At 34.2% G+C, this 13,494-nt stretch overlaps 1 protein-coding gene across 2 annotated transcripts in view; it reads right to left on the reverse strand.

Moving 5' to 3' along the window:
* The window catches only part of LOC129755719 (uncharacterized), a 228,192-nt gene that overhangs the window by 31,655 nt on the left and 183,043 nt on the right, over positions 1 to 13,494 (reverse strand). For both annotated transcript variants that reach the window (XM_055752343.1, XM_055752341.1), the window contains one exon: positions 9,320 to 9,430. In XM_055752343.1, coding sequence (XP_055608318.1) covers positions 9,320 to 9,430 — 111 coding nt within the window. The remainder of the gene's footprint in view (positions 1 to 9,319; positions 9,431 to 13,494) is intronic.

Here is a 13,494-nt window from a genome sequence, read left to right on the forward strand (position 1 = left end):
TCTCAAGCATCTGATAAAATGAACACCTTTTTTACGATATTTCAAACTGAATTCCTATTTTTTCAAAAATTTGACTTTAACCATAAAAAACAGGTAGGGGAGATAAAGGCATAACGAGCACCCAGGGCATAATAAGCACTCCTTTTTTCAACAAAACTACGTATATTCACAAACAAATTTTCATGAGGATTTGTTTTGTACTACCTATACAAGTTTTTCACTAAAAATGAAATATCCTTTTCATCTTTTCGGAAATATTAAATAATAAAAGGCAAGGTTATCAATTGACGAAAATATTAGAATTTTTGAGCACCACCAAATAAGCTTTTATGACCTTTAAATCATTTGATCTGAAATGTACGCACTGCAACAAGATTTAAACATTGTTTCTCAATTTTCACCATCATAAAATTTTTGATTTTTCACTTTAATCAATTTCAAAACGCGATTTTACTTAAATTTGTTGACCAGGGGCTAACAGAGCACTTTTAATCAGGACAAGATGAGCGTTTTCTGCCGGGGAATCTAGCAGCGAATTCAACTCGATGAAGTCAACTGAATAATAGAGCTACAGCTTAACTTGTTTCATCTGTCGATTTGGCCTATTGGTAAGCCCAGCAAACATTTTTGTAGGTATATTTCTCAACAACTTTGTTATACGTTTCAAATACATTATAAAATGATCGTATGAAACTCGAAAAAATAGCATTTATCTACCAAAGTGGAGGCAATATACATACATATTTTCAACTTCTGGCTTAAGCGATACGATTAGGACGATATTCGACACCATATTCATACATACTGAAAGAATGCAAGAGAGCACAAGTTTTTTTCTCTCAACGCATGCGAAGATTTGCCAGCGTCAATATTTGCTGCCTCTGTCATTGGGCAATTCATGCAAATGCGCCATCTGATTTTTAGCAATCTGGTTGCACTGCTGGTCGCAGAGAGAACAACATAGCTGTTCTCTCACTTGACCCACGCGGGAGAAAGCAAAGGAACGAAATCGTCTTCAAAATCATATCCGATTTACACCATTCAATCCGACTTCGAGTAACGATTTTTACGACCTTTTACTAGCATTAGTTGGAATTACGATTCGCAGTAACGTTTTTAATGACTTGAGTTATTATTTTTAATGCGTTTTCATGTTTGCTGGAAGGTGTCGGAGAGGTAATCAATAGACTCGAGTTCGATTCCTGTTCCGAGGGGATTTTTTTTCACATACCATTCATGATTGATTTTTTTGGGGAGATCGAAGTAAGCCTTGGTCGAGTGCGGTCGTGTTTTTTTCGCTCGTACAAATATTTCGCGTTTAAGTTTCCGAGAAAAATGAAAATTTAGATAATAATTGGTTGTGGAAATGAAAGCTAGTGTATTCGGAAGATTTTCGTCTGGTCGCAGAATTATTAGCAAGAAATATTTATTTCAAACTCACGGTCGGGCGCGAGATGAGGATCAAAGCGGTTCGTTTGTTTCCGAGAGCTTGTGTTCTGATTATTGAATTATATTCGAAATCGAGATTAAAGTGTTCGGGAAGTGTTCGGAAAAGTATTTTTAATCCATAAACTATAAAATTGTAGCTCTTTGTGTCGAGAGAATGAGGAAATTAGTTTTTTTTTATCCAATCTTGAAGAAATTTTACAAGCTGGAATCGTATTTCTCCTTTGTGCTGTCCCGTCGCTGTCAGCTAGCTAGCCGGATTGCTATGATGGGATGTATTTGCTATTTTACGATGTTAGGCACCCAAAGCCCCCAAAGCTTAATGTTGTGTTTCTATTTAATGTATTTCCTATTCATTTGTTACAAAAGAACGATCGTAAGTTTTGAATTAATTAAAGGTACACATTTTGTGAGTGCTTGGAGTTATTTTGATGAATAATTGAATTTGAGCCAGTGACATTTGATAATCAATGTTCAAGTGCTGAAAATGGCATAAAACTGTACTAAGTTTTAGATTTTATGTGTGAATCATTAATAGTTGAGTGGGATCGTCAAGAGTGGCAGGACGAATATTTCGAGCCGCGTTCCGCTAAAGCGCTGCACGGAACTGGAAATCATAGCGAGCAGACTGGAAAGAGGAATTCACCATCATTTAACACAGGCCAGATGTTTTACTTTTATTTGGTGAGTTCGTTCCATGATGTTTAATTTACTTACATGAAATTAAATAAGGGTTAGATTAAGAGTGTTTCAACCCTTAATTCTTCAGATTTAGGCTTTATTTGAATATTATCGACTGCAGGGAATCGATTCTAGAAATTTTGTGGTACAGAAATTTCCAGAATTTTGTTCATTCATGGTTGAGTGTGTTATATTATATGTTTCATTTTTACGGATTGTTTTTTTGTGTAAAACATTTTCGCAAGAAGTTTTAGCTTTGGTAACCAGGACACAATTGAACCATTTAAAGTTTTGAATTTGGAGATTATTATTATAGTTTATTTCCTTCTATTAAAAAGGTTAATTTTCAAAAAAACCTTTCGAGTTCGTAACAGACCTCGAAGGGTTTTGTGTTCTATTAATATTTTCCTATTTTCTTTTTTATTTTCAAGAGCGAGTAAAGGCGCTTTATCCTTGGTCGATGACCAGAAATGATTGTACATCGAAATCCAAAATAATTGAATGAAAATAAAAAATCTTAGAATTTTAAAATCGTTATATCTATTAAATCACTTCTACAAAATGCATATATTCTTAGGTTTTGTGATTTCTTTGTACAAAATGGATCATTTCCAGCCACTGAAGAGGAACTCCTGCGATTTGTGGAATTACTTCAAACAACGCGTGGTTTTTCCATCAAGGAGCATTTTTCTTAGCATGCTTCCAACGATACTGCCCATTTGAAACGTATGGTACTGGTGGTCCACGTTTCTTCTGTTCCTGTGTTCCAGATGTCTCTGCGTTCTCTGCTCCATGGTAGGCCCAACCATTTTATGTTTTTCATCATTTTAATGTTTTTATGTTAAAATGATAAAAAGCATGAACAAAGACAAGAAGAATAGTAACTCACTTTTATTATTCTTTGGGACTCAGACATAAGTTCTGGTTGTGGAAGTACGATTAGTGATTAGTGATTAGTGATACCATTCATGATTGATTTTTTTGATTGTTACATTATATGGCTAGTAGCATCATCCGTCAAACATAACACCAGAAACATAATGTATGAGCATGTGTTAATTCTTTGAATTCTGCAAACCGACATAGATTATCGCCTCACCGTTTAGTGCGAAATGCATGGATCAGAAATGATAAAAGAAAAAAAAATCACCTTGACCAGGAATCGAACTCGAGTCTACTGATTACCTCTCCAACACCTTACCAATAGCCCAAATCGTCAGATGAAACAAGTCAAGCTGTAGCTCTATTATTCAGTTGACTTCATCTAGTCGGATTCGCTGCTAGATTCCCCGGCAGACAACGCTCATCGTGCCCTGATTAATGGTGCTTATACTGCCCCAGGGGGGGTTCTCATTATGCCTCTACAGTGACTGGTTTTCAGCTTTCGGCAAAAATTTTATCTACTTTTTCAAGTTTCATCCAATTAGGCAATAGACTATTTGAGTGTCTGAACACGAAACAAAGATGTAATTCACATATTATAGCTGTTCTCTATGGTTAAATAAGCGTTTTCCTTAAGGTGGCCATTCATCCACGTTGAAAAGGTAGTAGTAAAGTAGAAAAGTAAACTATGTTTACAAGTGCGCATCGATCGATTTGAAGAAATGCTATTCCAGTTAGAAAGTGCCACCCAACATTAAAAAATGACAATTTTTAAGATACAATCGGACTAAACAGGTACCGGGGTAAGATTGATCACTTTTAAAAAAATATTTTTTTTAATTTATTTTTCTGTGGCGTGTTTTATATTTTTAAAACCAGTACTGGACTCCTGTGAACGTAAAACATGGTTGCAGAAATTTATAAGACTACTTTAAATTTGATTTTAATATCGATTTCGTCTCTGTTTAGAATTTGATGCTTTGGGGTAACATTGATCAGTCTCTATTTTGACGGTTTTAACGAGTTATTTTGATCAATAAGGATACAAAATACCTTCTAAATTTTAATTGGTTTAGTCTTCTTCGCAGTTAAAAAATACAACATCGCGGTCCTTAATGTGTCAAGGCCAAAATATAATAGAAATCGAAAGATGGACAAGGATGATGCATAAATAAAGGGGCCAGGCTTGGCAAAAGTCATCGTCATGAGGCGTGAAGCTGTGTCTGTGAAGCCTCTTGGTCCGTCAAACTCAATTGACTGTTCCTTAACGACCAGTCACTTCGTTTGCCAGTCATTCATTTCCCAGTCATTTGAAGCTAAAAGAATGACCTAGCCAAGCAATCGCATTCAAACGACCGGTGACGAAAAAGGAACGCATTTATTATTATTGTTGCTCCTGCCAGCAAGCCGATGACGACCGAAGACGAAAAGAAAGAATTTAATATTATTGTTGCTTCTGCCAGCAAGCCCGTTTTCGGTTTTTTATTGCTATTGTTGCTCTCTGCCAGCAAGTCGTTCAATTAGTTGTACGTTGTACCTGCCGTCAGCAGCCGATCGAAGTGTGAAGAGATTTGCCAGTCACTCTCAGGAGAAATTTTGACCTTGTGTAGGAGCTTCGCCAGTCGATAATGGAGAAATGTTGATTGTTGTCGTGCTTTATCCGTCATGCGAGTAGTGAGGCTCCGTCAATTGAGAACAGTGCCAGTCGTTTGATGAAACAAAACTAGTCGGGTCAAGCGTGACGGGCGAAATTTACCATCACTGTAAGGGGCTAAATTTTTTAACATTAGGGGAGAGTGGGGATACTTGATCCCCTTTTCTTATTTTCACCATATCTTTTTGGAAAAATTTAGCAACTCGCCTTTTTTGACATTTTCTGACAGCTTGTAACTTCAAGTTTCTATGCTCCAAAAATTAAAACGATACTTGAACTCGTTGATGAACTAGAAGCATTTTCGTGGGAGTAAAAAAATTGCGATTTTTATGAAGTTAGGGGAGACTTGATCCCCTATTGAAGAGACTTGATCTTTTATTCAGGAAGCCCTAATCCTTGTATTAAAATCAAACAAAACCCCAAGATAGAATGTTAATTGACTATTTTGGTCATGTTTGTTCTCATTTCACAATTTATAGCAGACATAAGAAGAAAATTCTAGAACTTTGTCTCAACGCTAATAACTTTGCATACTTAAAGGCGCTATTTTTTATAATTAAGAGAAAATTAATTATTTTTGCTCTTTTGTTCAGACAATTGTTTGATAAACTTTAGTTTTTGGATAAACATTAGTAATTTCGTAATCAGCAATCATAACGATCAATTCAGAAGAAGAATATGCCGTTTGGAAGGGGGATCAATTGTACCCATAATCAACATTTTAGAAAACTTTTTCTGAAAAAAGTTGAGAGTTTTTCTTTACTTTGAAAATATGGCATTATGAAGTTCATTTTACGCTCAAACAATTGATACATTAGAACAAATATTTTTTTCATAATTTTCCCATGTAAGGAACATTTTAAAGTGATGAAAAAAGATCTTCAAGTTACATTTTGTGAAATTTTTCAAACAAAGTTCAATTACTCAAACAATTATTTTGTTAAATTTTTTTAAACTACAAGCATTGTTATTTTGCTCATTTTGGCACATTTTTCTAGAACATTTGATCTTTGTAAGACATTCCAGTTTTGAGATACAGCTAAGGAATCAAGTATCCCCAGGGATCAAGTATCCTCATTCTCCCCTACTAATAAAATGTTAACTACAAAAACAAATGAAATTTTACCTTCATTCAATTACCTACGCCCTCGCACTAGTCCTTTTTTAGTTTTTCCTTCAAACTTTACCATTTGATAGGGTTTCTAGCCTTTTATCCTAGACTGGCTTACTCTTGGAAAATGTCCCAGTTTTTTTAAATATCAAAATTTTACCTCAAAATACCACAAAATCTAAACTATAAATTAACTAAGGGAAAAAAGTTGAACTCTCACATAAATTAACCTGTTTGTTTCGAAACGCTTTGATTTCATCAGGAAAGGTGTTTGTTTGCGAGCCTTCAAAAAAATAGATAATTCAAGATTTTGAAATTACATTTTTACTTACATTTGAAATATTCAAAAACAAACCAAGTGTTTCCCAATTTGAAACTCTACTCATAGGTTTTCAAACGTAGAAAAAAGTTTTGAGATAATTCAACTCAGTTATTGTTGATTATCTGGAAAAATTTCATGTTGATGAAAGCTACTGCGGAGATCAATATTACTCAATCGTTACAACTTTACGGTACATTTTCCCTACGGGTCGTTTTTGCAGGTAGTGAAACTTGGTGTGGATAAACAACATTTTCAAAAAACTATCAGAAATAAACTACTTTGGTTGAATGATATTAAAATTTAATCAATGGATGAATTCAATGTCAATACTTTTTGCGTGAGACATTGGCTTTAGGTATATTTTGATGTATGTGGTTTAAATTCTGTTCTTACAATTCGAAAAATGTATATTGTAGATTTATTTTAAACTCCTTTATACACTGCCCCTACTTTCATAACAGTCCCATATGCAAAAACAAGCAAGCGAGAAAATCAGCTTTTTCTGTTTTGGAATATATTTTTGAATTGTGACCACAATGTTCAGTATAAACGAAAATCGTTTGATGGAAGGTGTTCTAGGTTGACATAATAAATCGTAAGACCTGAAATTTTCGAAATTGGGACATTGATAAGGTCGGGAGCACCATTTTTATTCGTTATGGGACTGTTATGCGAGCATATTTGAGACCTTTTTCAAATCTACTCGCATAACAGTCCCACACAGAATATGTTTTGCTAACCAACATACTTCCTAAGAATTAAATTTGATCATTTCAGAACTTCTAAACGCAGTTATCAGAAAAACAAACATATTTTTGGAAAAATATCGTGAATTCCTCAATGGAAGTTCAATCTTTTTAGGATTTTGATTGCATCTGATAGTTTTTCGCTGAGGAAGGCATTCCTTCCTTCTTACTGGTTTGCCTTCGAAAACTAGTGTGCATAATTCGACATCAAGTGAATTGAATCTTTATTAAATGATTCAAAGCAATAAATCAAAAACTATTTCGCCGAAAGAAACATTAAAAAGTAACGAAATTCGTGGTTTTTCACATATGGGTCTGTTATGCGGGTATATTTCATATGGCAGCCACGAGTTGATATTTTTCTCGAAATTTCTAGAACAAAATCTCTTTTTTTATTGTTTTATATTGAAGCCCTTTGTTCCAAATGACGAACTGTCAGGTTAGATGAAAAATGGCGAAAATTCATATGGGACTGTTATGCGAGTAGGGGCAGTACAGGCCTTCACTAATTTTGTAGGATATTATTTTGTCATGACCCTTGAAAAAATATTACAAAGTAATTTTCAATTAAATTCTTTATGATAGTTTTTTACAAAGGATTGGGTGTTAGAGCCTTAAAAAAAATTTGAAAAGATCATGAGATGGCTGTAAAATAAACAAAAAAAAGTTTGACCTTCAACAACACAAACCACGTCTAGCCTTTTGCAGTATGTTTTCAGTATGAAGAATCCACGATGCATCTTAGGTCTTCTAATGAACTTACAGTAGATATACGGTTTATGAAAACGTAGATAATTACTCTTGAACTGAACTGTGCCAAGCTCAGTGAAAACAAACAGTTACAAGAGTGTTTACTGTTCAAACCGTAGGCAGGTTCCTACATTGCTGATGAAGTGCTACCAACCACCTCGGAGGCATTTGTTAGCTGTCAGGTTAAGTGGATACGCTCAGCAAAGAAAGTATGCCTATATGAAAAAGAATAGTTAAGTTGCGGCAAATCGTCGTCGGTGGTTCATTTTAATTGACGTGGAATCAGTGCAGTTAAAAATAAAAGTTTGGACGCCTCTAGAAACCTGAAATCGACAGAGTATCTAATTCTAAAAAAAATCATGGCTTTCCCTAAAACTGCATCTTAGAATTTTAAATAAGTGTTTACATTTTTTTTATGAAACTTGAGCCAAACTTTTTACTTTGTCAAGCATAGCATAGCATAGCATAGCATAGGGTGACTACACACATCTTGCATTGGCTGATACACGAGGTACAACTAAAGATCAATCACGACACGAGATGCCAAAACAAGTATCTGGACTCAATACTCGTTTCAAGTGCTGATATTGAGTATTAGTGTGGTACCAAAATGCACACCGCGGCAAGTCAATGTAATCATAGAAGGGATGGTCTGAAACAGCTAAATAAACTTTTCAGGTGCAGAGAACTCATACGACCCTACATACAGATGCTGTTTTCAGACAGGAGAAGGGATGGTTTTTTTTATGTTTACGGAAATCCTATTTGGCAAATAGGATTGATGAAAAATAATGTCATGATTTACAAATAAATACAAAACTTAACAAATAAATACAAAAACAATGGAACGAGCTCACCGATTTTGTTATGTACTCAGGCTTCATTGGCGCCTTTCTGAGATGTGGAACCTACTGACCACCTTTCGAAAAACTAAGGCCAATCCACGCACATTGAATAACACCTTTTTCTCCAAATTTTCACTATTTTCAAATAAATTAGCTCGGGTACTTTTCACACCTTGAACTTTTGCTTGGTATCAACGATCCACCTACCGCGGCCCTTCCAGGCCAATGGCATTATGGTTGCACTCCGTGATTAGTTCATAAAATCAGGAGAGTCTTTCTCCCTTTTCGATGTCTCCATTTGTGTGCTGTCTTCAACTGGGGTATTTTGCCCGAAAAAAAAAACGATTTACACTTGATTTTCAATGATTTTCGAATCTTTTTTCACAAGCTTGAAATGAAGAGCTCGAAAAAAACACGTCGTTTCGCCAAACTTTTTACTTTGTCAAATATAAAAAAAACATTCTATTCCTTTTTAATTTGTTAGAAGAGAATTTAAACCTTCGTAGTCATTCTCCCTCTGAACATCAGCATAAATATTTCTTTGACTGAAACTTCAAAATGCATTAAAATAAAAAGTGTTTAGAATAGGTCAAAATCGCTAGATAAGCTATGAATCACAACTATTATTGGAAAGCGACGAAAACCCAGTTTACGGAAAAGTTGTTCTTGTGTGAAAACGTTTTTTCCTTCCTTACCCAATCAAATATTTGCCACCGAAAGAGCTGCATGACTGAAAGCAATCCGAACTGGTGTGGTTAGTTAATTGTGGTACGGCGCTAAATTATGCTTAACGGATACCGGTCATCGTCATATTGGGAAGGAAGTTTACTAACCGATTCAATAAAGAAGTGAACAGTTAATGACAGGCCTCTAAGTACTTACCCGGGAAACCAATCTCCTTGCTGGGATACACAATCTGACCGCGATGGGGCAAAAATACGAACGGTATTTTTTCCAACGTTAAACCACTCATAAACGGTGCCAGGGTGCATTCTGAAAAAATACAAAACAAAAAAACAATTGATATGTGACTATATGGGAGAGTGGGGATACTTGATCCCCTTTTCTTATTTTCGCCATATCTTTCTGGAAAAATTTAGCAACTCGCCGTCTTTGACATTTTCTGACAGCTTGTAACTTCAAGTTTCTATGCTCCAAAAATTAGAATGATACTTAAACCCGTTGATGAACTAGAAGCATTTTCGTGGGAGTAAAAAATTGCGATTTTTCTGAACTTAGGGGAGACTTGATCCCCTATTGAAGGAGACTTGATCTTTTATTCAGGAAGCCCTAATCCTTGTATTAAAATCAAACAAAAACCCCAAGATAGAATGTTAATTGACTGTTTTGGTCATGTTTGTTCTCATTTCACAATTTATAGCAGACATAAGAAGAAAATTCTATAACTTTGTCTCTACGCTAATAACTTTGCATACTTAAAGGCGCTATTTTTTATAATTAAGAGAAAATTAATTATTTTTGCTCTTTTCTTCAGACAATTGTTTGATAAATATTAGTTTTTGGATAAATATTAGTTATTTCGTAATCAGCAATCATAACATTCATAACGATCAATTCAGAAGAAGAATATGCCGTTTGGAAGGGGGATCAATTGTACCCAACTCTAGGGGATCAATTGTACCCATAATCAACATTTTAGAAAACTTTTTCTGAAAAAAGTTGAGAGTTTTCCATTGCTTTGAAAATATGGCATTTTGAAGTTCATTGTACGTTCGAACGATTGATACATTGGAACAAATATTTTTTCATAATTTTCCTATGTAAGGAACATTTTAAAGTGATAAAAAAAGATCTTCAAGTTACATTTTGTGAAATTTTTCAAACAAAGTTCAATTACTCAAACAATTATTCTGTTAAATTTTTTTGGCACATTTTTCTAGAACATTTGATCTTTGTAAGACATTCCAATTTCAAGATATAGCTAAAGAATCGAGTATCCCCAGGGATCAAGTATCCTCATTCTCCCCTACCTACTGAAAAAAACAATCTTAACATAATCATGCATCAAAGAAAATCGATTTGAAAATAAGTGTCTGAAATTGTTGCAAATCATCAAATTATTAAACAATCTGGCACACCCCTCAGAAAATTTTTTCAGCTTCTTTTAATTTCTTTCTGTTTTTGATGTGTCACGCTATTTATGATCATTGATTAATTTTATTATAGGTACATAGCACTAGTTTCACTAGTTATTCAACGGACACTTTTTAAGCTAAAATGACAGCATCTTCAATTTGAGCATTAATCCTTCCTCTTACAAGATCAATTCTTGTATTTCTTATACAAATGAACATTCGTATGAAATATTCAATTTCAGACTACGAGTCCATAACATAAAGTCAAAAATCGTACGTACACTGGTGCTGCCTGGTTTCAATTCTTCATTTTTCTTCGAAGAACAACCAAACTTGTAGGGATGATTTTTTATGCAATTTCTAATACTCATACCAAACTTGAGCTAAATCGAAAAGCTTCCGGTCATAAGTTTTGTACATTTCCTTAAAAATTAGCAATAATTCAGGGCATTTATTTCCTGTTGGGGAGAGAGTCCACTGCGACCATTAAGTTGATCTATTGTGGTATTACCCCGCGTTATAATTTTTACTTTGCTATGCTACTTGACACACCTGCACTATTGGTTGAAGTTGCAGTTGTTTACCGGTAGCACTACGAGCACACACATAGCTAGGTAGGATCTCCAAGTGCAATCTAAGTTCCCTTGAAAAGATCCATCCACATGCATGTGCTGCTCAATGGAGGCGTACAATTCCAAGGTATACACGGCTAGCATTTCACTAATGCTAAAACCGCCAACCTTCATCATACTATGTGTGCCAGGTTATGTCACGGCCGGGATTCGATCTCATGAACGTTGGCTTAGAAGACAAGTATGCTATCCTCTAGGCCACGATCTGCTGGCAATTCAGGGCATATTTTTTTACGATAAAATTTTTAAAAGAAATAGTCTGTGATTCAAACCTTTCCATTGATGTATACAACATAAAAATTGAAGAAGTAAACAGTGAAGTAATTGAAAAAGTGTAAAACAATGAACTTGATCCTAATTATTAAATGGAATCTAGAAAATATTAACTTTTTTAATTACTTTGACTTAGTTTATTTAATATTTATTTTGAATATATCAATTTAAAGGTTTAAATCGCAGAATCTTTCTATTAAAACTTGATCGAGAAATAATACCATGCCAAACACCCGTTTACAGACGATTTTTTTTTATATTTTTGTTTTGTGAACTCATAGTCTAAAATTGAAAATTTCTCACGAACGGTCATTTGAATGAGAAATACAAGAATTGATCTTGTCTTGAAGACTTAAGACTGTAATGATTCTGAATATTTGAAAACCTCAAAAATTTAAAGATCTGAACCTCTTCAAAAGACAGCCTGGCTATGAGAGAGTCCTCTATAATTAGAAAAAAAATCATGTCTTGAGAATTTAACGTATAGATCGTTTTATTAAACCATTTTAACATTCTAGAACCAATAACTTTCTGTATAATTTTTTTTTTAATATGACACAAAATTTGGCAGCGTTGCTGCATTCTTTTCATGCAAAAATAATGCTCTGTTTGAGACGTTATTACTACACTGAACCCAAATTCACTCTTAAAATACACATAATTTTTCACTTAAAAGCAAGGATCCAGTGATTTTCTTCCATTCAAGTGCGACATATACATTTCACTTGGCAGTCACTTAAATTCCAAGTGAATTCATCCACATTCACTTCAGTCGTCACTTGAATTTGAAGTGAGAAAAAATATTCACTTCCCCATCACTTGAATTTCAAGTGAATGTCAGGTTGTAATTGTGTTTATTTTCAGAGTTTAAAATGGCAAATTCTAAAGAGCAGCGTTTAAAGCTTATGCTGGATTTGGATTTTCCCAATTCTTTAATAGGCGATTTTGGCGGTAGTTTGTGTTAAACGTGATGTAAGAAAAAGTTATTTAAAGGTGTTATCATGTTTCAGCTTGTGGGTTGAACGGGACAGATTTTCTGGTTTGCAGCGGGGAAGATTTAGAAGTCGCACTATCCGCAGTAACCGATCTGCCTTGGGATTACGATGGAATTTTCCTTCCGCCATAAATTTATGGCGAAAGCGTAATGTAAGTATTTGAAATCGTAGTGCTGTTCTATAAATGTTCTTTTATTAAAAAACGCGAGAGATAATTAACTAGAAACTTACTTAGAAACTCAGATAAATTTCACTCGATCGTCATAGTGTAATTCACTTGACCGGTCACTTAAGTGAATTCACTTGACCCATCACTTAAAATTCAAATGAAATTACGTATGGCGAGAATTTACTACAGATGTCACTTATTTTTTAAGTGAAAATTATTTTGGGTGTATTATTTCGATACTCCTACCACTTAGCTATCTTCGACAAAGTTGTAGCCAGAGAATTTTCCAGTGAACTCCATATATTGGAATCTCGTTTGCATCGTGTGAGAATAAATATTCTAGAATACGCAAAAAGCGACATTTTCTGAACAATTTTTTCAACGTTTCTCCATACAAAATTTCAAACCAAAACCCGAGGGACCATTCAAATATACATAAAGCATTCAAGAGGTGGGGTTGGTATAAAAACTTGTTACGATTTATTGCGTATGTGTTGCGTAGGCGGACGAAAATGATCGAAAATTGCGTTACATAATATTTGAAAGGCCCCCGAATATCTTAATTTCATTATTAAAATATGCAAATCTGTCATTCATTTAGACCTAAAAATAAATTTTTTAGACTGTATTTTGCTTTATGTTTTATTGTTATTTTTGTGTTATTTTACCAACATGAGAATACATAAAAACTGTTGAAAATGCTGTTTGTTGAAAATGATGGTGATGCAGCCAATGCTAAGAATATAGGGAAATTTAATTTCTAAAATCTTTTCGATTTTTAGTGCTAATGAATTCCCTTCCATAATTCGAACTTTGATCACTTTTCTTACTGGGTTTGATGAGTTTAAAAATGTTATATTTTAACTAATTATTCCATTCACAGTAAAAAAAG

Source organism: Uranotaenia lowii, chromosome 3 (assembly GCF_029784155.1).
Source record: "Uranotaenia lowii strain MFRU-FL chromosome 3, ASM2978415v1, whole genome shotgun sequence".
Classification (NCBI taxonomy): Eukaryota; Metazoa; Arthropoda; class Insecta; order Diptera; family Culicidae; genus Uranotaenia; species Uranotaenia lowii.